The sequence below is a fragment of the Mustela lutreola genome, chromosome 11 (assembly GCF_030435805.1).
Source record: "Mustela lutreola isolate mMusLut2 chromosome 11, mMusLut2.pri, whole genome shotgun sequence".
Taxonomy (NCBI): Eukaryota; Metazoa; Chordata; class Mammalia; order Carnivora; family Mustelidae; genus Mustela; species Mustela lutreola.
In genome coordinates this window covers 61741300-61768685 of record NC_081300.1, presented here as the reverse complement: position 1 = coordinate 61768685, position 27386 = coordinate 61741300, and the positions used below count along the sequence as shown (strand labels likewise).

The window sequence follows — 27386 nt, the reverse complement described above, 5'->3', positions numbered from 1 at the left end:
TTTTTTTTTTAATCTAGTCTTTGTAGAAGCTGAAATCCATCAATCACTGTTCTTCAAAATGCAATGGAATGTACCAAGGTCTGTATTCCGACTGGCACATAGGACATGCATGGAACCACATAAAGCCAGTCTTTTTGGACACTGTCAAAGCATAAAGGGACCATTACATTTGTATAAAGCTGAATCCAGAGTAGTTTTGGTACAGGACCCTCAAAAACAATGGCTGCATTTATCTGCTGTCCCGTGTGTTGCAAAGGAAAGGAAGCCATTCATTGCTCATCCACCCCAGCTGGGGGTCCTTCGCCATAAACAGTGGGAGCAAGATATTTTATCCAAGAGGGTTATGTCATCCAGTGCCACATCCCCTGGAACTCCTTCGGAAAAAAAGGAAGAACCTGATCCTTTGCAAGACAAATCTATTAGTCTTTATCAACGATTTAAGAAAACATTTAGACAATATGGAAAAGTTTTGATTCCAGTGCATCTAATAACTTCTGGTGTTTGGTTTGGAACATTTTATTATGCAGCCATAAAGTAAGTTTTTGCTTGGGTTGAGCACCTTTCCCTGCTTTATCAGAATGTTAATCTTCTTAATTGTAGTAATGAAAGCCTTAAATAGTTTTTTAAATGCTTTAATGTCTTTCACTGTTGAGTGTGACTGCTTTTCATAGCTGTTTTTGACATTTTCATAGCTAAATTTGCTTGCCGTTCATAGCAGGCATTATGTGAAAATTTTAATCTGTACCATTTCATTTAATCCTCATAACTCTATGAAGTAGGTAGCGTGATTATTCCCATTATATTGATGAGATTAAGGAAGAATAAGTCAAAACAACTTAGCTTTTTCCCAGATGTTTTGGAGTCTTATTTCAAAGCCCCTGCTGTTCATCACTATGCTCATCTGTCAACATTTAGCATGGCACAGAAATAAGAGATTTCGGAAATTTGGCAGCACAATTGAGTTCTATACTTATGTATTTCTTAAAGGGTTCACGAATGTAAAAAGATATCTATTACTTTGCCCTATGTATGATTTTAGTGGGAAATTGGTAACATGTTTTTTGCCAAAGCCTGCCTAATACCTGTTACAGATACAAAAACAAACTAATTGCAGGCTCATGTTTTAGTGTTACCCACGGCTGATAATATGTCAAGGTGAGGTCTTTTGTTCTGATCAGAAGTTAATTTGTTGGACACTTAAAAAATTGAGCATAGATCTCATGTTAGGTGTTCTTATCACAACTAAAATTAAACTTCCAAAAAATAATACCTTCAGGCCTAGCCCGATTTGGTGGGCCTAGCCTGAAGGTATTATAAAACACAGAATATCTAAATGCACCTTTTTTTGTTAAATACTCCTCCTTTCATTTAAGGTAAGTTTATTATTTACAATGTTTTAGGAGCAGGGTACACATTGAAACAGATCCCAGTGATTTCCAGTTTGTTTCTGCCACTAGCAATTAAGGCGTTCTGAAGTCTGCCTATTCCTTTGAATGTGTCCTGTGGGCTTTTCTTGTGTTAGCCTGGGCATGACAGAGCTGAGTGAGCTCACCATCCTGAGCGCAGTGAAATGGCACAGTGAACCCCACTTTGAGTTTTAGTAGACTCAATCCTTATGGGGCTAGAATGATTTTATTCTTTCCAGAAGTCCATCGATTTTCAGTGTTTGGTTATATTTAATGGCTTGATAGATTAATAAGATATTTTAGTTTTGTATGTAAGGCTCACTCCTTGGGAAAAAGTTATTTTTTTACTAAATTAAAAGATAATGAAATGGAGACTTATTCTTGGAAAACATGGGGATTAGAGTGTTTCTTTACAAAAGTTCTGAAAGGATTTTTTAGCTTGTGTAGTTGATGCTGCTCTGATTCTCTTCACATCTGTTTCTCCATTTTCTTCCTCAGTTATACCTTTCTTTGTTACGTATCCTTATCCTTTAAGAATTGTGTCTTTCTCTTTATAAATAACTTGGCATTTGGGGACTATCATTTATAATGGCCTGAAAGAGCCTCTCTGTACATTTCCCCCACAGTATACCCATTACATACCATTTGTTTGCATCTGTTTATCAGCATGTGTATCTGTACTTGGTAAGTGTCGGGGAGGGAGAGAAGATCCAGCAGTCACAGAAAATGCAACAAAAAAACTTAAGTGTTTAGACTGCTGAAAAAAAAAAGAATTGTCCCTTTCTTTACAGAAGATCCTTGTATACGTACACTTTATGGATTATCTTTTTCATTAATGACATTTTTCTGCGCATTTTTCTTCTAATATTTATAGAAGTCTTCAAAACTGACCTTAGTGAGGCGCCTGGGTGGCTCAGTCAGTTAAGCGGCTGCCTTTGGCCCAGGTCATGATCACAGGGTCCTGGGTTTGAGCTCCGCATTGGGCTCAATGCTCCTTTTGCCCCTTCTCTCTGACACAACCTTGTAGAGATCTTAAATCTGACCAGAAGTTCTCTGTTTGATAACTGTAGCTTTGTGATGATGGTTTTGTTCCTGTAGTTAGATGCCTTGTGTTTTAGGCCTCAAGTTACAGATCCATTCTGAGGCAAAATGCTGCCTGATTTTTACAGCATTGTATTCTTACTGTGAATGTACTTTTTTCCTTGTGTATTTCTGCATCAGTTGAAACGTCATAGAGCTGGCATTTGTAAAGCACAGATTTCTGTGAGGCCATGGAAGCTTCAGAGTAAAAAATGACAAGTGGATATTACTGTTGAAATCAGGCCCTCACTAGTGTTTCATATTTAGCAATTCCAAAGGAAATGGAAGTTATTATTACTTTAAAATAGTCAAATCATCAAATCAGTATTTTAGAAATAAATAGAACTGGGGTACTTGGGGTGGCTCAGTTGATTAAGTGTCTGACTCTTGATTTCAGCTCAGGTCATGATCTTGGGCTTGTGAGATCGAGCCCCACGTGCAGCTCTGTGCTCAGTTGGGAATCTGCTTGAGATTCTTTCCCCCTGCCCCTGCCCTCCGGCACATGCTCATGTGCTCTCTCCCCCTCTTTCTAAAATACAAAAATCACTAAAATAAAGAACTAGAACCAGTTGTTTGCTCCTTTATTTTGTAAAATATACTTGTGCAAGGTGTCTGAGGTAATTATTTGATCTTTATGATAGTTCTTTTTTTCTAAATCACTCAGTTTTATCTAATTTTTGGCCACATGTTTGTCTTTTGTTTCCCCTTCATGATTGCTTTTAAATTACATACTGGGCTAGGTGAGTGATAAAACAATTTTATAATTGTATTCGTTGTAGAAGATATAATTAGCATATTGTGGTAAGATATTAATGGTGCATAGTGACTTAATTAGACCCATAGAATAGCTAAGTCCTAGTAATACTAAGTTTTGCTTTAATGGGATTCTGTTGTTATCTAAGAGACTTGAAAAGGAACTGATGGTGGAGAAAGAAGAAACCAGGTTGGACTTACAGTCAGTTTTGTAATTTTTAACTTTTTAAAGAACCTTCAGTTACCTGCTTTCCTTTCGTGGATGGCCCGTAATTTTCCTTAATGATGATCAGCCATATGTTCTTGAGAGTAGTCCCTGATTCCAGAGTATTATAGTGAAATCATAGAGGGAAAATATCCTCAATTAACTGAATTTTTTTAATATTAAAAACAAATTGGGGACGCCTGGGTGGCTCAGTTGGTTGGACGGCTGCCTTTAGCTCAGGTCATGATCCCGGAGTCCCGCGATCGAGTCCCGCATCGGCTCCCAGCTCCATAGGGAGTCTGCTTCTCCCTCTGACCTTCTCCTCGCTCATGCTCTCTCTCACTGTCTCTCACTCTCAAATAAATAAATAAAATCTTTAAAAAAAAAAAATTGATTTGCTAGCTATTATGTTATACAGAATACAGCTATCTATAATAGTAATGGATGTAGGCAATTCCCTTTCTTAATTACAAAGAGAAGGAGCACCTATACAATGACATGCCCTGTAGACCCTCTTCTAACCGTGAGTCACACATATACCAGCTATGGGACAGACTGACATCCTGTGGCTTCTGTTGTGATACACTGAGACAGAATTAACTGTACAGTTTTCCTGTTTAAAAATGTTTACCTGAACCTGATCAGGAGGGAAAAAACAGACAAATCCAAATAGAGGGGTATTCTCCCTTGCTAACTGGTCTGGAAACTTCAAAAATCTCAGTGTCAAAGATGTCATGCCCTCCTTCTCAAAAAAGTTCTGAGGATCATTTCTAGAGGAAAGGAGACAGGAAAGAAATGACAGAATAGTGACAAGGGACATACTGGAATGAACAATTCAGGAAATTTTAATATTAAATAATATATTATGTATTAAGTATATACTCTTGTGTATGTTAAATTTCCTGAATCTGGGGACACCTGGGTGGTGTGGTCAGTTAAGCATCTGACTCTTGGTTTCAGCTCAGGTTGTGATCTCAGGCTCATGCTAAGAACTTCTATGCCCCTCTCCCCCACTCCCCCCTTTTTAAAAATTTAATAAATCTTTTAAAAAATTCCCAAATATGATAGTTATCTTTATGTAGGAAAAGCACAGAACAAGAACCTTGTTCTGAGTGAGGGGTGAAGGGTTAGTGTCTATAAGACAACACATAGTGATAAAGGCAGAGAGTGTGAGAGAGCACATGCCAGTATAGCTAAATGTTGTTCATCATGGAAACTAAAAATAAATTAGGGCTTAACAGTTCATATTAGAGACTTTTCTTTTCCTTCTCTCCCTCCATCCAAAAATTTGTTGCAGTTTATGGTAATTGCTTCTTCACCTGCCTGCTAAGCCTGCTAATAGAATAGAGACATCCACTTAGAATAATTAAAGTTTTCATCAAACCCATAGAATCATTTATTCTTTGTATAATAACACAATAAGTACTGTTATAATGTTGCTTTTACAGCAATGTATTTTGACATGTAATTTTAGAGGTGAAAAGCTTAGGTCTTGAAGTTTGAATTGGAGTATTCTGAAGAAGTAGTGTTTGGTTGGGAGAAATGAAGACCAAGTAAATCATTCTGGTCATTCCTTCTCTTTTGTCATTTAAAGCTATTAATTTTACTCTGCTAGACCCTTCTATTTTTATAAATATGGTAATTAGGGACATATGTCCATGTACAGAAGCAAAGCAGAAGCTGCAAACAGTAAGATACAGTGTAACACTGATGTTTCTGTACATTTTCTTCTAGAGTTAAATCACAGTTCTTGACAATGCGTAAGTGACCTTTAAACAAAATTTGTTTTGGTGTTTTCAGAAAACTTTTTGAAAATATTTATTTCTTAAAGTTTGTATGTATACATACATAATTGTGTGTGTGTGTGTGTGTGTTACTTTGTTTCTTAGAGGAGTGATGTATAAATATATAAATCATTTTGTTTCTTTCTTAGAGGAGTGAATGTCGTTCCTTTTCTAGAATTTATTGGGTTACCTGACAGCATAGTAAACATTCTGAAAAATTCCCAGAGTGGAAATGCACTAACGGCATATGCCTTGTTTAAGGTAAGTACTGGTATAAATGAGTTGCTCTTCACACTTAACCAATAACAGGCTCAGCTCCTCATAAAACTCCATGTTAGTTCCCAGTAGTAATTTTTTGTAACCTAAAATACCACATAAAGTACCATAGTCTAATGGCTAAAGTTTATATTTTTTAAATTTAATTTAATTTTTTGGTGTGTGTTCCAAAAGTCATTGTTTATGCACCACACCCAGTTTATATTTTTTTAAGTTTAAATTTTAAGAAGAACTAAAATGATGGTTTAGAAAGAAGTGACTTGAAAATAGGTAGATCATTCCTAACCTGCTGTGATGACACAAATGTGAGACTTCTGAATTTCCGGAAGTTATCTTTTTGACATTTCTCCCCCTTACGGTATCTTAATTTTCCTTATTCAGAGATCCATGACTTGCTGGTTATATTTAGTATTTATTTTACTGTTTATACTAGTTCATCTACTTGGTAAGTCAAATAGTAAAGCTTAGTTCAAATTGTTTTATGGGATAAACCATAGACTCAGTAGCTGTTATATAGGTTTCATTTTAGAAGTTTGTCCACTATAGCTGTTCTCTGGAGTTGAGGCACCAACATCTTTATAAGCAGTTTCTACATCTATGGGTCTTTCTTTTAGAAGAGAAGACTCACTAGAAATTGTGGATTTTAGCTATATTAATCTAATTTTTCTCAGTTGACAAATAATTATGAAGTTCTATATATCTTCATCCTAAGAAAGAAAACAGAAAACGTTTGGAAACTAGATTTTATTTTATTTTACTTTTGTTGTAATAAAAATACTTAGAAGTATGGTTTTATAGTAGTACAGGTAACATTTTATTGTCATCCTCATTAAAATCCTCAGAAATCTTGGGAGATTTCCATTTTTATTTTGATTCTAACTAGAGGACTAAAGCCTATGTGCTGAATTTTCAACATTAAAACTTAATAAACTTACCAATGATCAAGTTTCTAGTTATAGTGGGTGTAATTTACCTTAATAAGTCAAAGTATCATGCTGATTTAAGCCATTTCCTTAATTATAATCACTCCTTATCCTATGCTCCCATAACATGTATGTAGCTCTTACAGTTCGTGTCATGGTCTGGGGTTAGTTTTGCAGGGCTTTTTTTTTTTTTTTTTTTTGTCATTTGGTTTCTTTAGTGGATTTTAAGTGTTTAGGAATTCATAGTCATGTTCTGTTTCTCTGTGTTGTCACTGTGCCTGATACTGTGCTTTGTAGGTGCATCAGTGCTCAGTGCATGTTTCTTACGTGGGAATTGAAACAATGAAACTGTACACGTAGGTAGGTTAGTGTCAGAAGTGTTCCTTTCCACTCAGTGTTCCTCTGTGAGGTGGGAAATAGGCAGGGGATTCTCCTGGGTATTTTCTGTCACCCATGGTTTCTCAGATGGAGCAACGAACACTTGAGATTTATTGCTTCTGTAAGGCAAAGCTTCAAAAAGAGGTGTGGCGAAGGGGGGAAAAACCACCTGGAGTGTGACCTTGTGACACTGACTAGCACACAGTCCTCAGCCCCCTAGCACTGTCCTGGAAGTGTATCTTTGTTTGAATTGACAAAAAATTTGTTGAACTCCTATTCTGTGCCAAGTGCCATTCTAGATACTGGGAATACTGTAATTAAATAAAATGGTACAAAATACATGCCCTCATGGAACTTACAGCATAGTAGTGGGAGGCAGTTAGATAAAGAAGGTAAAGTTAAAACACACACACCTGGGTGGCTCAGTGGGTTAAAGCCTCTGCCTTCAGCTCAGGTCATGATCTCAGGGTCCTGGGATCGAGCCCCACATTGGGCTCTCTGCTCAGCAGGGAGTTTGCTTCTCCCTCTCCCTCTGCCTGCTTCTCTGCCTACTTGTGATCTCTGTCAAATAAATAAATAAAATCTTAAAAAGGGGTGGGGGGCACCTGGGTGTCTCAGTTGGTTAAGCAACTGCCTTCGGCTCAGGTCATGATCCAGGAGTACCAGGATCAAGTCCCTCATCAGGCTCCCAGCTCCACGGGGAGTCTGGGAGTCTGCTTCTCCTTTCATGCTCTCTTTCATTGTCTGTCTCTCAAATAAATAAATAAAATCTTTAAAACACACACACACACACACACACACGCACACACCGCATGGAGTTTAGGTGATGTTAAGTGCTTAGAAGGAAGAACAAACCAGCAAGTGTTGGAGCATTTTTTTTTATTTTTATTTTTTTCCCCCAGAGGGCTTCCAGGAAGGAGGGAGTTAATCAGGCAGTTGTATGCAAGAAGAGCATTCAAAGTCAAGGAGGGGAAATGGGAGTATAGTGTCCTAAGGCTGCAGGGTACCTGGAGTATTGGAGGGAGCAGGGAGGATGGCGATGTGGCTGGGATGAGTGAATATCAAGAGGTAATAGAGCAGCCAGATGAGGGTGGCCTTACGGGCCATTATGAACACTCTGGCTTTTACTCAGAAGAGATGGAAAGTCACTGGGCAGTTTTGAATATCTGACTTGTGTTTTAACAAAATCATTTCGGCTGCTATGTTGAGAACAGTCCATCTATATAGCTCAACAAGGGCAAGAAGCCCAGAGATGGAGCAAGAGGGGTTATTGCAATGGTATGGGTAAGAGCTGGTAGTGGGAGGACCCAGGTGGTAGCAGGAGAGCCCGTAAGATGTAGGTGGCTTCTGGATGTGTTTTGAAGGTGGAGCTGATGGACTTTTTTAATGGATTGAATATAAATTATGCAAGAGAAAGGAGTTGAAGCTATTGTGTATGTTTTTGGCCTGAGCAATTTAATAATAGAGTTGCGGGGCACCTGGGTAGCTCAGTCATTGAGCTTCCAACTCTTGGTTTCAGCTCAGGTCATGATCTCGGATCATGGGATCAAGCCCCACGTTAGGCTCTGTGCTTGTGCGGTGGGGAGTGTCCTGATGGCTCAGTCCATTAAGTGTCTCTCTCCTGATTTCCGTTTAGGTCATGATCTCAGGTTCTTGACATCATGCCCTATGTGGAGCTCCCTGTTCAACAGGGAGTCTTCTTGGGATTCTCCCTCTCCCTCTGTCCCCTCTGCCCCATGCTCTGATAAGTAAATGAAAGAATAGAGTTGCCATTTCCTGAGATGCAGACAGCTTTGAGAGGAGCAGGATTGGGGTGGGACCATTGAACATCATGAGATCAGTTTTGAACAGATGACATTTTGAGCTCCTATTAGACATGCAAGTGTAAATAAATTGGATGTTGTATATACTGGAATTTAGGGAAAAGGCTCAGTCTGGAAATCTAAGAATCATTAATGTACAGGTGGCACTACAGACTTGAAATTGGATAAGACCACCAAGGGAATGAGGTAGATGGAGGAGTACAGGGGCTCAGTACTGCCCCAGAGTGTTCAGAGGTAGGCAACAGGAAGAAGAATGGGGAGGAAGGACTGTAAAGGGGCAGCCTCTGAAGTGGAAGGAAACCAGGGCAGCGGGGGCATGACTGCCAGGCAGGACATGCTCCAAGGAGTAGAGGGGGAAGCTGTCTCCATAGTTCTGATGGCTCTGAGGCCTCTTCAGTGACTGATGAGAGGTGGGCGTGAAGGCTTAGAGTAAATTAAGAGAAAATGAAGAGGGAAGGTGGAGATGGAGAGCATAGGCGGCTCTTTCAAAGAGTTTTGGTACTGAATTTTAACACAGAAGCTATCAGAATGTGATACAGTTGCGGTCCGCATTTGTGTTGCTCTTGGACCAGTTCATCTAGTATTCACCTGTGGTCCTTAAATCTCTGGTCAAAGTTAAACCTGTACATGCCTGCACGGATTGATTGATTTATTGATTGATTTACTTACTCACTCACTCACTCTTACTTACTTACTTATTCACTCACTCACTCACTCACTCACTCACTTACTTTTGCCTCATGGAAGTTCCCAGTTGGAATTCCAGACCCAAGGTGGGTTGTAATGAGAAGGTAGCATAAGGCCTGGAAAAGTCAAAGGGATTTGGAAGTGAAACTAAACTAAATTCAGTAAAGAAGAAACATTTGGCCCATGTTTGCCTCTCACCATTTGAAGTAGTTTGGTTCTGGTTTAGTTCTACATGTGCAGTTATCCACAGGTTAGCAGGGTTCATAAGGACGAGAAACATATGTGTGTTTGTTGTTGGCCCCGAGCCATCTTTCTCATTTCCCACGGTGCCTGTCTCTAAGGTTCACTAGAACGTGGTTCCAGGCTTCAGTGCTTCTACTGGGAATATCCTGTAATCCTTGGCTCAGTGTCCAAGTGACAGGTGTTTGTAAAATGCGTTTACAGAAGAAGATCCCTTGCTAGGAAGAAAAACCATATAGGCTGTAACTATATTAGCCTGGTGAAGCAGTAAAATAATTTATACTGTTTGGTTATTACTAAAAATTTAAATTTCAAATTGTTTTTGCTAAGACGATAGGCATGATCAGCTGTTGATCCGCCTGTGTTTGCTTTTCTCCTCAGATTGCAACACCTGCCCGATATACTGTGACTTTGGGTGGAACCTCGTTCACTGTGAAGTATTTGCGTAGTCAGGGCTACATGTCGACACCGCCTCCTGTCAAGGAATATCTGCAAGACAGGATGGAAGAGACCAAGGAGCTTCTCACAGAGAAAATGGAAGAAACAAAGGATAGACTCACTGAAAAATTACAGGAAACCAAAGGAAAAGTTTCTTTTAAGAAAAAAATGGAATAGGGTGCCTTATATAACAGGTGATAGACAATTTCTGCACTTTAACCCTTTGGAAACTATGGACAAAGATACATACATGCTCCTGATTAGTTTTTTTGTTTTTTGGTGTTTTTTTTTTTTATTAGTTGCCTAAATACACCAGTTCTCTGAGGGTTAAAGACCTACGATACCTTTTTAAAGTTGAATATTACTAGAAAAATTAGTGTTTTTTGAAAAGAAAAATGGAACCGAGTATAAGAATTTAACACCAGTAGCAGCATTAAGCAGTGGTTTGTGTCTTCGTAAGTCAGAGCTCTTTTTTCAGGGTCTTCAGAATCATACTTGCTTTGTGTTTTGTTGCAGCACATGGAGCAGTTGACTCCTTTAATAACTGATGTGGCCCTAGGCAGGGTGTTAACACTGGGTTTTCATCTTTATGTTATTCATTGAGCTTTTAACTATTCATTTCTTAATGTGGAGACCAATATTATCATCACATCTGCCAGTGAATAAGAGGATATTTAGTGTTTCTGTAAAAACTGTATATAACAGTTATCTCTACCAGTTAAAATACACATTTTATATGAAGGAAGTTAAATAAAGATTGAGTCGTATATCTGTAAATAAGATGTATTGGTTACATGTAAGTGAAAAATTGACCCTTTAAAAAATGATTTTTACCCAAAACTTGTCAAAATCAGTTTTTTTAAAAAGTATCTATGGTACTTTTTCCACCTAAGACATGAACCTCTACTTTGAATCATTTGTGTTCTCTCCAACTCTTTTTCAGAGGAAATATGAGAACAATATTATACCTTAAGTTCACTGTTGAAATCTAATATCCTTAAGCCATGACTCAGGTTTGCGGTTCTCGAGCAGATGCAGGTGTGGGAGGTTGGAAGGTGCTGTCAGGTTGTTCCAGAGCCGACTCACTCCTGCCATGTGGCAGGCCTTTGTCTCCACAGGCCAACACTCTCAGTGTCTGTTTCAGAGTTAATGTTGATTTCATTGTGCAGTAAATTCTTAAATTGTAGCTGTTTTTTTCCTTATCCTGAAGTATCTTTTTCCCTTATATTGAAATATGCCTGAGCATTTTACTTGAATTTTTTTATTAGCAAAACTGTCATTAAATTATCTGCTTGGAATGAAATTCAGCCATTGTCAGATGTGAGTTGCCGTGATTGTATGTTTGAGGATGTATGTATCTGTTTCTTTTGCTTTAACCACTTTTACTTCAGTTCTAATTCTCGAGTTGATATTCAGAAGACAGGATGGCCTCTTTCTAGACCTATCATTGTTTTGAGCGATGTGATAAGGCAGGAGAATGTCCAAGGGACTTCAGAAGCATTCTGGTAGGGAATCACTGCTGCTGGGCAGGATTTTTGTACTAAATATTTAGTTTGGCCAAATTTAGAGAATAATTTAAAAGAAAAAAATGTTTGCATTTGATACATCTAATCATTATGTTAGAACACTTCACAAGTTAATGCTTTTTTCGGGGGAGGGGCAGGGCAGAGCAGCCAAGGGGGCCCGCTCTTGCTCTGCCACACACACTCTTGATCAGGCAGAATGGTTTGGTCTCCTGATACACAGCTGAAGCCATGATTTCAGGTTGACAGCACACTTCAAGTCTAAACACCATTTCCATGTTTTAGCTTGCTTATTCGCATTTTTGTAGATACTAAATGCTAAAATATTAACAAATTTCTTTTTTTTTTTTAACCACTTAAGACTATGCCTTTGTTTTAACATCTTACACGAAACGCTTCTGAAACAATTTACTTTTTATATTACAGAGGGCATATTTTCCAGTAGGGTTAAAATTGGGTTTCTTAGTAGTCACTAATAATCCTGAGACTAAAATTTACTTTTGCTGACTGTCCACCATTAGAGTTTTGTCACCTTCCAATTTTGTTATTGCGTTTTTCCAGTTACAGAAAGTGAGTTGCTGATATATGCTTTGAAATTCTCTAGTAAAGTATTCTCTGAAGAGGTGAGTGCTTTTGTCATTACTTGGCTTCAGGAATATTTGTATCCTATCAAATGCTGTTGTTAGCATATTGCTAACCTGGTCTTTAAGGCAAGCTACAAATGGCTTTTAAAAGGGGATACCTGTGTTGTTTGAAATATTAATAGCAGGCTAACAGAATATAGTAATGGGTATAAGTTAAATATGTCAGAGTAATATATATGATAATAAGTATATATTTTATCACATTCATGTAATATATACTTATATAATATAATTTTACTTAATATTATTATATAATATTTTTATTTTATATATTATTTATGATTATATATATTACTCATATATACATCACAGTAAATACATATAGTTTGCTATATATAGTAAATTCCATTTCATTCACAGTCAACTTTATACTTTGGATTATTTTGCCATTACCTTCTTTGAGCAGTGAGGCAGAGCAGGGTCCCAAGTCTGCTATGCATGTCTGTCTTTAAGTAGGATGTGTTGATAGGGTAAAGAAAGAGCTATGGGGATGCCTGGGTGGCTCAGTTGGTTAAGCAGCTGCCTTTGGCTCAGGTCATGATCCCAGCGTCCTGGGATCGAGTCCCACATCGGGCTCCTTGCTCCGCAGGGAGCCTGCTTCTCCCTCTGACTCTGCCTTCCACTCTGTCTGCCTGTGCTCGCTCTCGCTCGCTCTCTCTCTGACAAATAAATAAATAAAATCTTTAAAAAAAAAAAAAAAAAGAAAGAAAGAGCTATGACTGAGATTTAACTTACATAAAGTGATGAATACAGTTTGCTCAGCAAATTCACAATTGAAATGAAAAACAGGTTAGGCAAAAGATTTAGTTTATTCAGAAATAATAGCAAAACCAACCTTTTAATGTACCAAAAATAATCTTTTACTGAATCTGTGACATATAGTGGGATGCTGTTCAGATTTCAACAAAGGAGAAAAAGAATGGATATATTGAGATTCTCTTTCCCCCAGTAATGAAATTATGCCTTCAAATGTAATCTTCTATATTTTTCTTATTACAGAATATACCCCCATTGATTTACAAATGAAAGATACCTGTAGTCTCCATGCCCCAGGGTCAAATGGAGCTATTTACTGCCCTACTTTAGTGATCTTAGAAGGTAATTCCAGGAATTTAAAAGATCTTAATAGTTTGGGCAGAAGATGTGTTGGGCGAAAAGCATATTTAGCTTTACTCTGTGTTCTTTCCACCGGGTTCAGGCCAAGTCCCAGGATTTCTTTTAAACAAGGACTGTGTGTGGTGGAATATGGTGATGGTAATGAAATGGACAGAAGGTGATTTTAACAACCGAGACAGAAAAAGTGTATCTTTCCTTATAATTTTGAAATACCATTCTTGTAAAATGTGTTTGTGACATATACATTTCTCTTTTTCTTAAGACTTCTTTGTTTGAAAGAAAGAGCGGAAAGGAAGGGCAGAGGGAGTATCTGAGAGGGAATCTCAAGCAGACTCCCCACTGAATGCAGAGCCTGACTCGGGGTTCGATCTCACAACACTGAGATCATGACCTGAGCAGAAACTGAGAGTTGGGCACTCAACTAACTATGCCATGCAGGCACCCTGAGATATGTTTCTGAAAAAGACTTTTTTTCATGGTAATGTAGACAAATACATCTTCTGTTAGCAATTCGTTTTTTGAAATGGGGATCTTCATTTATTTGAAATTTTCAAAATTGGGTCCATAAGGCCTAAATGAAAACTGTTTAAATGTTTCCAAAGTTAGTTGGAGTATTATTCCATATTAAAAGCCTAATTGACTATTCATGCCATAGTCTAAAATGCACCAAATCATATTGGCCTAGAGCGAATTAGCACAGGAGTATTCAAATAGAAAGGTATGAGCCTTTCTGCCACCTTAGAATTGAACAACCTGAACCAGAAATCTATAGAACTAAAGGTGGGTACTTTTAATTATTCACTGTGCAAATATGACCTTTATCTAGTCTCTTTTGTCCATCTGTATGTCATGTGGTATCCAGTTAGCATTAAATGGGATCCCACAAGATGCTGTCCTATGTACCTGAAGGTACGACAGACTCCAGATTTCATTCTTCCTTAGAGACTAGAATGGCCTGGGGTCCCACTCCTTTCCAGAACCCATCTTCAGCCATGAATTTTGGCCTAGCCTTCTGATTCTTAAAAGATCCTACAGTTTGAGCTTGTAACTTGTATTTGAGAAAAGCTGATTCAGGCCAATTGTATATATTTTTCCCCCTCTGTGAGATTTTTCTTTTGTGACTTCTGTGTCACATTGGTTCATTTTGACTAGTCAAAACAAGTTTTTGATTGTCTTGCTTCTTCAGGGTTAGGCTTTGAAAATCAAGCTGTATTCTTCCCTGTGCATCATTGACAATCACCAACAATAATAATTACAGATCATAATTATCTTGTGGCAATTATCTGGCTATTTTCATAAGCATGATCTTAGTAGGAAGAATGCATCTTGATTTTGGAAACCTTCAGGGCAGAGTATAATGTTTAGCCCATTCTTTATTCTGATGACTTGATTGGACAGCCACGGTGAGGAAGCATGTGGTTTCTCTTTGCAGATGGTAGCACTCGAGAAGAGTAATACGAAAGTACACTTGTTCCACATTGTGCTTTCTCTGGGACAGCACGGTCCATGTGGGCAGAAGCCGCAGGACAGTTAAAAGATGCTTCACATGCTGGCTGCCAAAGCGTTTCCTCACTCTTCCTGAAAGGGCAGCTTGCGTAGAACCTTTCTTCTTTCATTCCCTCTCCTTTCGTCTGTCCAGCTTTTTTGTTGTTGTTTTGGATTTTGATCAATTTAAAAGAAAACTCGTAAGTGAGAAAGGAAACAGGGAGTGTGCACACAAGCTTGCCTGCTTCTCCATGTGGTACAGGCCAGTTCTCCCTGTCTGCCTCTGATGGGCAGGTCCAGATGGCCCAGCTTCAGAAAGAGTGGGTCAGTAAACGCAGATCCCTGACTTACTTTAATCAAATACATGGTCGAAAGCCTTTCACTCTATTTTGATAATTCCATAAATGTCATTCTAAGCATATGACATAAAATCATGGCAAATCTGTATCTTCCTTTTTACCAATTAGATGTTTGAGAGCCTTAAAGCTAAATTTGACTTCTTAAAGAATATACAGCATTTTCTCTATATACACAAATATTTAAGTTGTAATTACTTTTTATGAACCTCTAAGTACTAGATTTAAGATTCTGTAATGATTGAAGCACATTTTGATTAGTTTGTGTTTTAGTGAATCTGAATCAGTATTTTTCTTTGGATACTTAATATGGTGACTTAACTCTCTTCATTGCTTTACTTCTCTAAAAATAGCGGCTGCTTTCATTCTCCTTGTGCTAAGGGTGCAAAACGTGAGTGTCTGTGAAGTGCTCAAATAGGGATGGCTCTGACTGCCCTCCAGCTACCCTCTGGAGATGGAATTGTAGGGCTTGGTTGCCATGGTACTCCACCAGCTGGCACTTGTTATTCCTCTATTAAAGAGGATATAGGATATGGTGGTTCATAATTCACATTATTACTTCTTTTGGTTCAGAAATAAGGGACAAGTGTCAGTGGTTTCCCCCAAAAGTTGGAAATATCATCGGATACTTTTGTCTTCAAAATCTAATGCAACTTTTGTTGAGGAATCTAGACCATTTAGTAACTGCATTATTTTAGAAGCATTTTAGATCAATAGGAGTTTTGAGTCATTTACCCCAGGCTTGCAGAGAATTTATATAGAATTTTGCTTTTAGCAGGTCATTTTAGAACTGAAACTAATATTTTTAGTTGAAGAAAGGCATGGGAGACCTGAGTCTGGAATTCAGATCTCAACTTCCAGTTTATTTAATTTATCCTCTTGTGCCAGGCATGAAAAAATAAAGTAAGTCCCAGCTTTGGGTATTTTGCAATTCTTTGTATTTTTGGAGCCAAAGCCAATTTATGAACATTCTTTGCCTCTCTTCTGCTGGTGCCTGCCTGCCTTCTTTTCGGCTTTTAATCTTTAATTTTTCTTCAGTTCATTCAGTCCACTATTTTCATCCTTTTCTCTTTAGAGTAATAGGAAAGGGGACAGGTAGCTATCCTGTTATATCCTGTATGGCTAGAGAAGGAGATACTACTTCATTTCTCATGCTCCAGCTCCATTTCCCTCAGCCGGCGACATAGGGAGGTTTCAAGGCCGGTTGATGCTGGCATCTTCTTGCTATCCAGGTTGACCTTGGCAATGCTGTTAGTAACTGTTTTCGAACACCTAAATCCATACTCGAGAACAAGTAATCAAAACTTTGGTAATTAGATCTAGTCTTTATATATCTGCACATTTAATGTTTCATGTATCAAAAGAGGATTTGATCTCAGGAAATTCTCCATTGCCTCCTTGGCAAAAAAAAAGGAGTTTGTGTTTTCCCATTGCTCCCGCGTGGCGGACTGCTCCTTTGTGGAGGCTGTGTCTGCGGCATACTTGGAGCCAGCTCAGATTGGAATTTTCCATGTACTCGAGGCCAGTCACCAGAGCATGTGACGCGATCAGAAGCTGGCATTTATGGAAAATTTTAGCACTGAGAAGTTCAGTATATCCCTGGTTAAGGATTATCAGGTTTCACTAAAGGATGAGGTTTAGCTGCACTGAGTCCCAAAGAAAATGACCAAACTTAAACCCTAGCATGGCCCATACTGGTGAGCAGCTGTGCGCTACGGCGAAGTGTCCCAGAGAATAGCTGTAGTCTTCAGTGTCCTCTTGTTACACACGCTCTGTGCAGGAGGGCATGTTTAATGGACCTGACAGGCTAAAACTTGGTTTGCTGCATCTGCCTTGCCTCTATCACTCCTGCAGCTTGCATGCACACTTCATGGCTGGTGAAGCAAGGATGGTGAGAACCAGATACGCTCCTGTTCATGGGCAGGAGCCCCTCTGTCTGAATGCAGAGCCCCTCTGGGTGGGTTGCCGCATCTTGCTTTGTCTCCCCTGTAGCTGTGCGTGGCTGAAACACTTGCCAGCAGAGACTGGCTGATGGAAAAAGAAACATCAGAGTGAGAATTGGAGAACACATGTGTTCATCTCAGGTTTAAAGGAGATTGACAGTAAGGGAAAAACCTGAGTGCTCATGGGTAGCATTCCAGAAGAGTGCGATCATGCCAGTGTTAGCAAAGAGAAATAAAGAATATGGCCTGCGTTCTAGAGGTGGAAAGGTAGAGGTGCCTGAAGGGCAAGGTCCTGGTGCTTGGGGCCTGAGGCTCATCCAGGGTCTCCCTCAGGACGAAACTGGGAAAGTAGAGAGAATGCTAAGTAACAGAGCTCAAATCAGCATTAGCTGCTCCCCCATGTAAAAAGAAAGCAAGAGACAGAAAAAGGGCCAGGTGAAGGGGGCGAGGCAAGGAAGGAAATTATTTTCTAAACGATTCTCTCCTTGTATTTTCACATTGTTTCTAAGACACACACACGCACCCTGCTCCCCACCCCACAATGTGGTTCATTAACCAGAAAACCTGTAGATGACAACAGTAATGAATAGAAAAACACATATTTTACACAAAACCTATGGCAAGGAAGTTTTAGGCCTGGTAATTTAGTCTTGACCTTGACATTGGATACTTCAACCCTAAGCTGTACTAATTGCTGGAGTATTAAAATCTGGGATTGTGATGCTACCAGCTTTGGTTTTCTTTTTCAACATTCCTTTAGCTATTCGGGGTCTTTTCTGGTTCTATATAAATTTTATGATAGTTCTAGGTCTGTTAAGAATGATGGTATTTTTATAGGGATTACATTGAATGTATAGATTGCTCTGGTCAGCGTAGACATTTTAACAATATTGGTTCTTCCAATCCATGAGCATGGAATGTTTTTCCATTTCTTTGTGTCTTCCTCAATTTCTTTCATGAGTTTTCAGAGTACACATGCTTTACCTCTTTGGTTAGGTCTGTTCCAAGGTATTTTATGGTTTTGGGTACAGTTGTAAATGGGATCAATTCCTTTATTGCTCTTTCTTCTCTCTCATTGTTAGTGTACAGAAATGCATCTGATTTTGGTGCATTGATTTTATATGCTGCCATGTTGCTGAATTCCTGAGTTCTAGCAGTTTTGGGATGGAGTCTTGGGCTTTCCACATAGAGTATCATGTCATCTGTAAAGAGTGAGACTTTGACTTCTTCTTTGCCTATTCGGATGCCTTTTATTTCTTTTTGTTGTTTGATTTCTGAGGCTAGGATTTCTGGTATTATGTTGAATGGAAGGGGTGATAGTGAAAATTCCTGTTGTGTTCCTGACCTCAGGGGAAAAGCTCTTAGTTTTTCCCCATTGAGAATGATAATTTGCTGTGGACTTTTTGTAGATAGCTTCTATGATAATGAGGTATGTTCCCTCTATCCCTACACTATTGAGTTTTAATCAGAAAAGGATGCTGCATTTTGACAAAGCTTTTTCCACATCAATTGAGAGGATCATATTGTTCTTGTTTTATCTTTTATTAATGTAATGGATCACATTGATTTGTGGGTATTGAACCAAACTTGCAGCCCAGGAATAAATCCCACTTGGTCCTGTGAATAATCCTTTCAATACATTGTTGGATACTCATGGTTAGTATCTTGGTGAGAATGTTTGTGTCCATGTTTAAGAGGGTTATTGGTCTGTGATTCTCCTTTTTGATAGGGTCTTTGTCTGGCTTTGAAATCGAGGTAATGCTGACCTCACAGAAAACATTTGGAATTTTTCCTTCCATTTCTATTTTTTAAACAACTTCAGAAGGAAAAGTATTATATCTTCCATAAATGTTTGGTAGAATTCCCCTGAGAAGCCATCCAATCTTGGACTCCTTTTTGTTGGGAGATTTTTGAGTACTGCTTCAATTTCCTTGCTTGTTATGGTTCTGTTCAGGTTTTCTGTTTTTTGTTTTTTTTCTTTCAGTTTTGGTGGTTTATGAGGTTCCAGGGATGCATCCTTTTCTTCCAGACTTACTAATTTTTTGGCATATAGTTGCTCATAATATGTTCTTAAATTGTTGGTTATTGGTGTTGATCTCTCCATTTCATTCATGATTTTATTAATTTGTGTCCTTTGTTATTTCTTTCAGATAAGTCTGGCTAAGGGTTTATCGATCTTATTCTTTCAAAGAATGAGCACCTGTTTTTATTGACCTGTTCTGCTATTCTTTTGGTTTCTGTTTCATTGCTTTCTGCTCTGGTCTTTATTATTTCTCTTCTGCTGGGTTTAGGCTTTATTTGTTCTGCTTTCTCCAGTTCCTTTAGGTGTACAGGTAGGTTGTATATTTGAGACTTTTTTTCTTTCTTTAGAAAGGCTTGTATTGCTATGTACTTCCCTCTTAGGACTACCTTTGCTCCATGCCAAGGGTTTTGAACAGTTGTGTTTTCATTTTCATTTTTTCCATGAATTTTTATAATTTTTTAATTTCCTGATTAACCCACTCATTCTTTAATAGGATGCTCTTTAACCTCCATGCATTTGTTTTCTTTCCAAATATTCTGTTGTGATTGAGTTCAAGTTTTAAAGCATCATGGTCTGAAAATATGCAGGGAATAATCCCAGTCTTTTGGTACCAGTTGCAGCCTGATTTGTGACCCAGTATGTAATGTATTCTGGAGAATGTTCCATGTGCACTCAAGAAGAATGTGTATTCTGTTGCTTTAGAATGAAATGCTCTGTATATATTTAAGAAGTCCATCTAGTCCAGTGTGTCATTCAGAGCCCTGTTTCCTTGTTGATCTGCTTAGATGATCTATCCATTGCTGTGAGTGGAGTGTTAAAGTTCCCTACTATTACTGTATTTTTATCAATGTGTTTCTTTAATTTTGTTATTAACTTGTTTATATAATTGGCTGCTCCCAAGTTAGGGGCATAAATATTTACAGTTGTTAGAACTTCTTGTTGAATAGACCCTTTAATTATGATCTAGTGACTTCGAGAAAGAGAGAGAATGAACAGTGGAGAGGGGCAAAGGGAGAGAGAAGCAGACTCCCTGCTGAGCAGGAAACCTAACACTGGGCTGAATCCTAGGACCCTAGATCTGACCTAAGCCGAAGGCAGCTGCTCAACCAGCTGAGCCATCCAGGCACCCCTTCTTCATCTCCTGTTACAGTATTTGGTTTAACACTATTTTGTCTGATACAAGGATTGCTACCCCCGTGTTGTTGTTGTTGTTTTATGTCCCATAGTATGATAAATTGTTCTACACCTCTTCACGATCAATCTGGTGGTGTCTTTGGGTCTCTCGTAGATAGCGTATAGATGGGTTTTTCTTTTTTATCCATTCTGATAACCTTTGTCTTTTGATTGGCTCATTTAACCCATTTACATTCAGAGTAAATATTGAAAGGTATGAATTTAGTGCTGTTGTACTACCTATAAAGGCCCTGTTTCTGTAGACTGTGTCTGTTTATTTCTGGCCAATGTTACTTTGAGATCCCCTTTAAAATTTCTTTTAAAGCTGGTTTAGTGATCTCAAATTCTTTTACTTTCTGTTTATCTTGGAAGCTCTTTCTCTTTCTATTCTGACTGATAGCCTTGCTATCAAGTATTCTTGGCTGCATATTTTTCTCTGTTAGCACCCTGAATATATCATGCCAGTCCTTTCTGGCCTGCCAGTTGCCCTTGGATAGATCTGCTATCAGCTTATGTTTCTACCTCTGTAGGTTAAGGACCTCTTGTCTCGGTTGCTTTCAGGATTTTCTCTTTGTCTCTAAAATATGCAAGCTTCATTAATATTATATACTGATGTGTTGGCCTATTTTTATTCATTTTGACAGGGTAGGGGAAGGTTTCTGTATGTCTCCTGTACTTGAATGCCTGTTTCCTTCCCCATATTATGAAATTTCTCAGCTATGATTTGCTCAAATACACCTTCTGCTCCCCCCACTTCTTCTTCCTCTGGAACCCTAATTATTCTGCTATTGCTTTGCCTTATAGTATTGCTGATCTCTTGAATCTTCCCCTGGTGATCCAGTAGTTGCTTATCTCTCTTTTTCTCATTTTCTTTTTTCTCCATAATTTTATCTTTTATATCACTGATTCTCTTTTCTGCCTCATTTATCCTAACAGAGCCTTTTTTTTTTTTTTTATTACATCTCAGTAATACAACCTGATTAGATTTTAGTTCTCTTATTTCTCTAGAAAGGTATCCTTTGGTGTTTTCTATGCTTTCTTCAAGTTCAGCTAATATCTTTATAATCATTATTCTGAATTCTAGCTCTGATATCTAATTGATATGCATATTAAGTCTCGTTAGTACTGCCTCTGGTTCTTTTATCTGGAGTGTTTTTCTGTCTTGTCATTTTGTCCAGATAAGAACAGATGAGTGAGGGAACCAAATACAAAAATATCAACCATGACCCCAGCAAAATATACATTAAATCAGAAGAGATCAGAAATGAAAAAGAAAAAGAGAAGGAAAAAAAGAAAATATAATCAAACAGGTGGACAGAACAGAATAATACACTAGGTCCTGGGTGTATTTTGATCTATTTGTTAGGAGAAACTAGATCCCAAAATTGTATAGAAAGAAAAAAACATATGTATACAAAAATAAAATTGAATACAATGAAAGGAAGCCAAAAATGAAGAATATATATTTAAAATGTAAATATAAAAATGAAAATTAAAAAAGACTTAAAATATAAAAATGAAAATTAAAAACTTAAAAACAGAATTGATAAAATAAGAACCTAGTTGAAAAGGAAAAAAAGAATATCTAAACTGAAATACTGAAAAGTCATGAGGGAAAAACACGAATTCTATACGCTTGTTTTCTTCTAGCACTGGAGTTACATACTTTTGTGTTTGGTGAACTTGGTCTTAGCTGGGTGTTTCTGCTGGTCTTCTGGGGACAGGACCTGTTGCCCTGATTCTCAAGTGTCTTTGCCCTGGGTGGAATCACAGCCCTCTTGAGAGGGGGCCAGGCTAGGAATAAGCGGCTTCAAATTGCTCTATGTGACTTTTGTTCACTGAAGGCTTTCCATGCCACTTTTAGAGGATGAAAATGAAAATGGAGGCACTTCAATCTCCAGGCCTGGAGCTGAAAATTCGTGCCTCCCCCTCTTCAGTGAGCCCTCAGGAGAAGCAGTCAGTCTTGTATCCCTGGTTTCCATCTGCACTCTGTGTTCACCCAGTCTGCAGCCAAGCGTTTCATCTCAAGTGCATGACCCCATTTGGAGTCTCCAAACTTTAGAGGGTCCTGCAGCTCCCACCTGCACCGGTCCTACCAGGGGAGCGAGGGGGTCTGACTGCAGTTCTTCTGCTTGGTGGGCCCTGCTCAGAGAGCAGTCTCTGGACCATGCTGGGGTTTGTGGTTTATGGCAACCCTGAATTGAAAGCCCACTCCTGGGATCGCTGATTGCAGCTGGCTGCCCCACTCCCAATACCTGAGAGCTCTGCCACACTCAGGCATATCTGTTCTTTCTGTGACCCCAGGGATCCTGAGACCACACTGTCCCATCTAGGATTCCACCCCACTTTGCCAAGTTCTGATTTTGCGATTGAATGCTATATTATTTTCTAGTAGCCGGCTTATGGAGACTCCCTCCCACCATGGTCTATCTCCCATATATCACCTCGGGTTCACTTCTCCACACATCCTACCTTGCAGAAAGTGGTTTCATTTCAGTTTGTAGAGTTGGCAGCAGTTCTTTTCTTAGATCTCCAGCTGAGTTTGCAGGTCTTCAGAATGACTTGATAGCTATCTAGCTAAATTCCAGGGGCCAGAAAAAAACTAGGGTCCCCTACTCCTCAACCATCTTCTTCCTCCTGGAAGTTTGTGCCTTTTGACCACCTTCCTCCTGTTCCCATCCTCTAGTCCTCCCCTTCTGATAACCACAAACCTGATTTCTTTTTCTATGACTTTGGTAGGGTTTTGTTGGTTGGTTAGTTTATAACATTCCCACATATAAGTAAGGTCATACAGTATTTCTCTTTCTCTGTCAGACCTATATCAATTAGCATAATACTTTCAAGGTCCATCCATGTTGTTACATATGGTAGGATTTCCTCATTTTTTTAATGGCTGAATAACATTCATCGTGTGTGCATGCACACACATATACACACACCACCACCACCACCATCTTTATTCATTCACCCATTGATGGACACTTAGGTTGTTTCTGTGTCTTGGCTATTGTAAACAATGATGCTGTGAACATAGGGGGTGCACATATCTTTGAGTTACTATTCTTGTTTCCTTTGATATTTGCCCAGAAGTGGAATAACTAGATCCTATGATAGTTCTCTTTAAATTTTTGAGGATCCTCCATACGGTTTTCCATGTGGCTCCTCCAATTCACAGTCTTGCCAACAGTGCACAAGGCTTCCCTTTCTCCACATCTTTGTCAGCATTTATTGTCTCTTGTCTTTTTGATAACCGCCATTCTAACAGGTGTGAGGTGATATCTCATTGATACCACATTTCCCTGATGATGAGTGATGTTGAGCATCTTCTCATGGACCCATTGGCCTTTCATATATCTTTTCTAGAGAAATGTTTCTTCAAGTCCTTTGCCCATTTTCTAATTGGGTTGTTTTTTGTTATTGACTTGTCGGAATTATTTATATATTTTGATATTAACCTCTTACCAGATACAGAGTTTGTAAATATTTTCTCCCATTCAGTAGGTTGACTTTCCATTCTATGGATGGTTTTCTTTTGCTGTGCTAAAGCTTTTTTAGTTTGATGTAGTCCCACTTGTTTATATCTTATGTTGTTGCTTGCACTTTAGGTGTGATTTTACTAAGTCCCCTGCCAATGAGGTTTATTCTTATGTCGTCTAAGAATTTCACGGTTTTAGGTTGTAAGTCTTTAATCCATTTTGAATTGATTTTTGTGAATGGTGTAAGATAGAGGTCAAGTTTTTTTTTTTTTTTTTTAAGATTTTATTTATTTATTTGACAGGGAGAAATCACAAGTAGATGGAGAGGCAGGCAGAGAGAGAGAGAGGGAAGGAGGCTCCCTGCTGAGCAGAGAGCCCGATGCAGGCCTCGATCCCAGGACCCTGAGATCATGACCTGAGCCGAAGGCAGCGGCTTAACCCACTGAGCCACCCAGGCGCCCAGAGGTCAAGTTTTAATATTTCACATGTGAATATCCAGTTTTCCCAGCACCGTTTGCTAAAAAGCCAGTCTTTTTTTTCATTGTGTATTCTTAACTCCCTTGTCAAATACTAGTTGACCATATATGCTTGGGTTTATTTCTGGGCTTGTGATTGTGTTCTGTTGGTGGAGTGGCCTGTTTTTATGCCAGAGCCATACTGTTTTAATGACTGTAGCTTTATAGTGTAGTTTGAAATAAGGTGTGGCACTTCCTTCTGTGTTCTTCTTTCCCAGGATTTCTTTGGCTATTTGGGGGTTTTTGTGATTCCATATAGATTTTAGGAATTTTTTAAAATTTCTATAAAAAATGCCATTGGAATTTTGATAAGGTTTGCATTGAATCTGTAGATGGCTTTGGTAGTATTGACATTTTAACAAGATTAATTTTTCCAGTCCATAAATATGGGATACCATTCCATTTATTTGTGTCTTCCTCGATTTATGAATGTCTTATAGTTTCCAAAATAGACATCTTTTACCTCCTTGGTTAAATTTATTCCTAAGTACTTTGTTGTTTTTGATGCTATTATAAATGGGATCAGTTTCTTTATTTTTTTCAGATGATTCGTTGTTGGTATTAGAAAATTCATTGTAAGGATATAGAAATGCTATTGATTTTGTGTGTTAATGTTATGGCCTGTAACTTTACTGAATTTGTTGATTAGTTCTAACAGTTTTTTGGGGTTTTTTTTTTTTTTTTTTGGTTGAGACTTTAGGATTTTCTATATATAAAATCAGGGAATTTGCAAATAGAAACAATTTTATTACTTCCTTTTTAATTCTTTTTTTTTTAAGATTTATGTTTTTGAGAGAGAGAGAGAACATGAGCTGGAAGGGCAGAGGGAGAGGGAGAGAGAATCTCAAGCAGACTCTGAGCTCAGCACAGAGACTGACATGGGGCTCAATCCCACAACTCTTTGTGATCATGACCTGAACTGAAATTGAGTCAGATGCTCAACTGACCATACCCTTCTTTTCCAATTCTAGTAACTTTTATTTCTTTTTCTTGCCTGACTGCTCTTGATAAGGCTTCCAGTACTGTGTTGAATAGAAGTAGTGAGAGTATTTAATTTGCTCGTGTTGGACCTTCCTTGAATCACAGGGATAAATCCCATTTGATCATGAAGAATGATCCTTTTAGTGCTGCTGAATTCATTTGTTCATATCTTGAGAATTTTTGCATCTCTGTTCACCAGGGATATTGGCCTATAATTTTATTTTCTATTGGTGTCCTTATTTGGCTTTGGTATTAGGCTAATGCTGGCCTTATAAAATAAGTTTGGGAGTATTCCCTCATCTTCAATGTTTTTGGAAGACTTTGAGAAGAATTGGGATTAATTCCTTAAATGTTTGGTAAAATTCACTACTGAAGCCATCTGGTCCTAGGCTTTGCTTTGTTGGGACATTTTTGATAACTGATTCAATCTCCTTACTAATAATAGGTCTGTTCAGATTTTCTGTTTCTTCCTGATTTAGTCTTAGTAGTTTGTATATTTCTAAGAATTTTTCCATTTCTCCCAGGTTGTCCAATTTGTTGTCATGCAGTTGCTCACAATAGCTCATAGTCTCTTATGAGTGCTAGAATTTCTGTAGTATCTGTTTCCCTTCTCATTTATAATTCTGCAATTTTGTTGATTTGGTCTTTCTCTTTCTTCCTTGGTTTGTCAATTTTGTTTATCTCTTCAAAGAGCCAACTTTAGTTTGGTTAATCTTTTCTATTCTTTTTAAATTTTCTGTTTTGTTATTCCTGCTCTGATTTTTATTATTTCCTTCTTTCAGTTAACTTTGGGGTCAGTTTATTCTTTTTATAGTTCCTTAAGGCATAGAGATAGATTGTTTATTAATATGGATGTTTATTGCTATGAATGAACTGCTTTTGCTGCATCCTATAGATTCTGTTATTTTGTGTTTCCATTTTTGTTTATCTCAAGAAACTTCTATTTCCCCTTTTAATTTACTCTGGTACCTGTTTCTTTCACTGGCATTTTAAGCTGTAGGAGTGAGTGTAGACAGCATTCTAAGATAAAGCACTGTCTACAAGTCTGTAGTAATTGGCCAGATGTTTTTTAATTAAATCTAGAATATGGATGTTATAACAATAGCAGCTCCTTTCATTGAGGGCCCCACATGGCAAGCACAACTCTGTCCTCCAGTCTTTCCATGGGTGTTCTATTGGACAGGTAACATATAAAAGCAACAGCCCATCAGGGAGATTAATTTGAGGTAAAGCTAATATTTGAACCACCCAGGTCTGTAGGTTCCAAAATCTGTACGGCCCTTTAATTGTAAGTAGGAGATCTTAATGGAAATGGGACAGATGCCAAATCATCTTAGAGTCCATGCCAAAGATGGGAGTGACTAATGGTGCCCTCACTCAGGTAACAGAGCTGCAGCAAGTAAGGAGGGGTTGGGGTCACCTGGCCCACACATTAGGGGAGACGGACCTTTGTACTCTGGCTTTAAAGCATGCTTACTCTATTTGCTAGTGAGGCTTGCTAGAACCTGTGGTGCTTATAGATGCATGGTAACAGTAGCCACAGTATAACTCCAAATGCAGATGGCTTTGTAAACAGGTTAAATTACACAGGAGCTACTATATACAGCTATCTGCAAATACATATACCAGCTTCCTGGTAAGTCCTTTTGAAAGCCTACCTTTCAGTCACCACTATGCTGTGTTAGAATGATTAAAACTGTAGCTTTGGCATGTCTGAGTTTTTAGAAAATTGTGTAAAGTAGGGCAAGTGAGGTTTGTAAAAGCTTAAGTCTGAACAGAAACATGATGTTAAGACAAAGAACTTCACAAGTGCAAAGTTTTTACTTTGGGGCTGCTATTTTAAAACAAACATTCGAATTAGAGTCCAAAGCAAAACAGCATAATGAGCAATCTAATTATGATGTTCTAAGGAACAGACTCATTATAGAATGGTATGTGCAAGTGTCATCATGGAGAGTCACAAATCCAGCATCTTATTTCAAGGCTCACTATGAGTGGATCTCTGGAAGAGGATGCCCTGTGTTTCCAAATATTCTCCTAAGGGGGTAGGAAGCAGGTGGCTAGAGGAATGTGATCAGCGAGCAGCCCTGCTGTCTCACAAACAAGATAATAACCAGAGGAAATTGATCAAAGGAAGTCAGAGATTGGAGTTTGGGGT

At 38.4% G+C, this 27386-nt stretch overlaps 1 protein-coding gene across 3 annotated transcripts in view; it reads left to right on the top strand.

The window, feature by feature from the left end:
* The window catches only part of FAM210A (family with sequence similarity 210 member A), a 42261-nt gene extending 30961 nt beyond the window's left edge, over positions 1–11300 (top strand). For all 3 annotated transcript variants that reach the window (XM_059138902.1, XM_059138901.1, XM_059138900.1), the window contains 3 exons: positions 18–534; positions 5378–5489; positions 9937–11300. In XM_059138902.1, coding sequence (XP_058994885.1) covers positions 59–534; positions 5378–5489; positions 9937–10170 — 822 coding nt within the window. In that variant the 5' untranslated portion in view covers positions 18–58 and the 3' untranslated portion in view covers positions 10171–11300. The remainder of the gene's footprint in view (positions 1–17; positions 535–5377; positions 5490–9936) is intronic.
* Positions 11301–27386: the final 16086 nt, after the last annotated feature.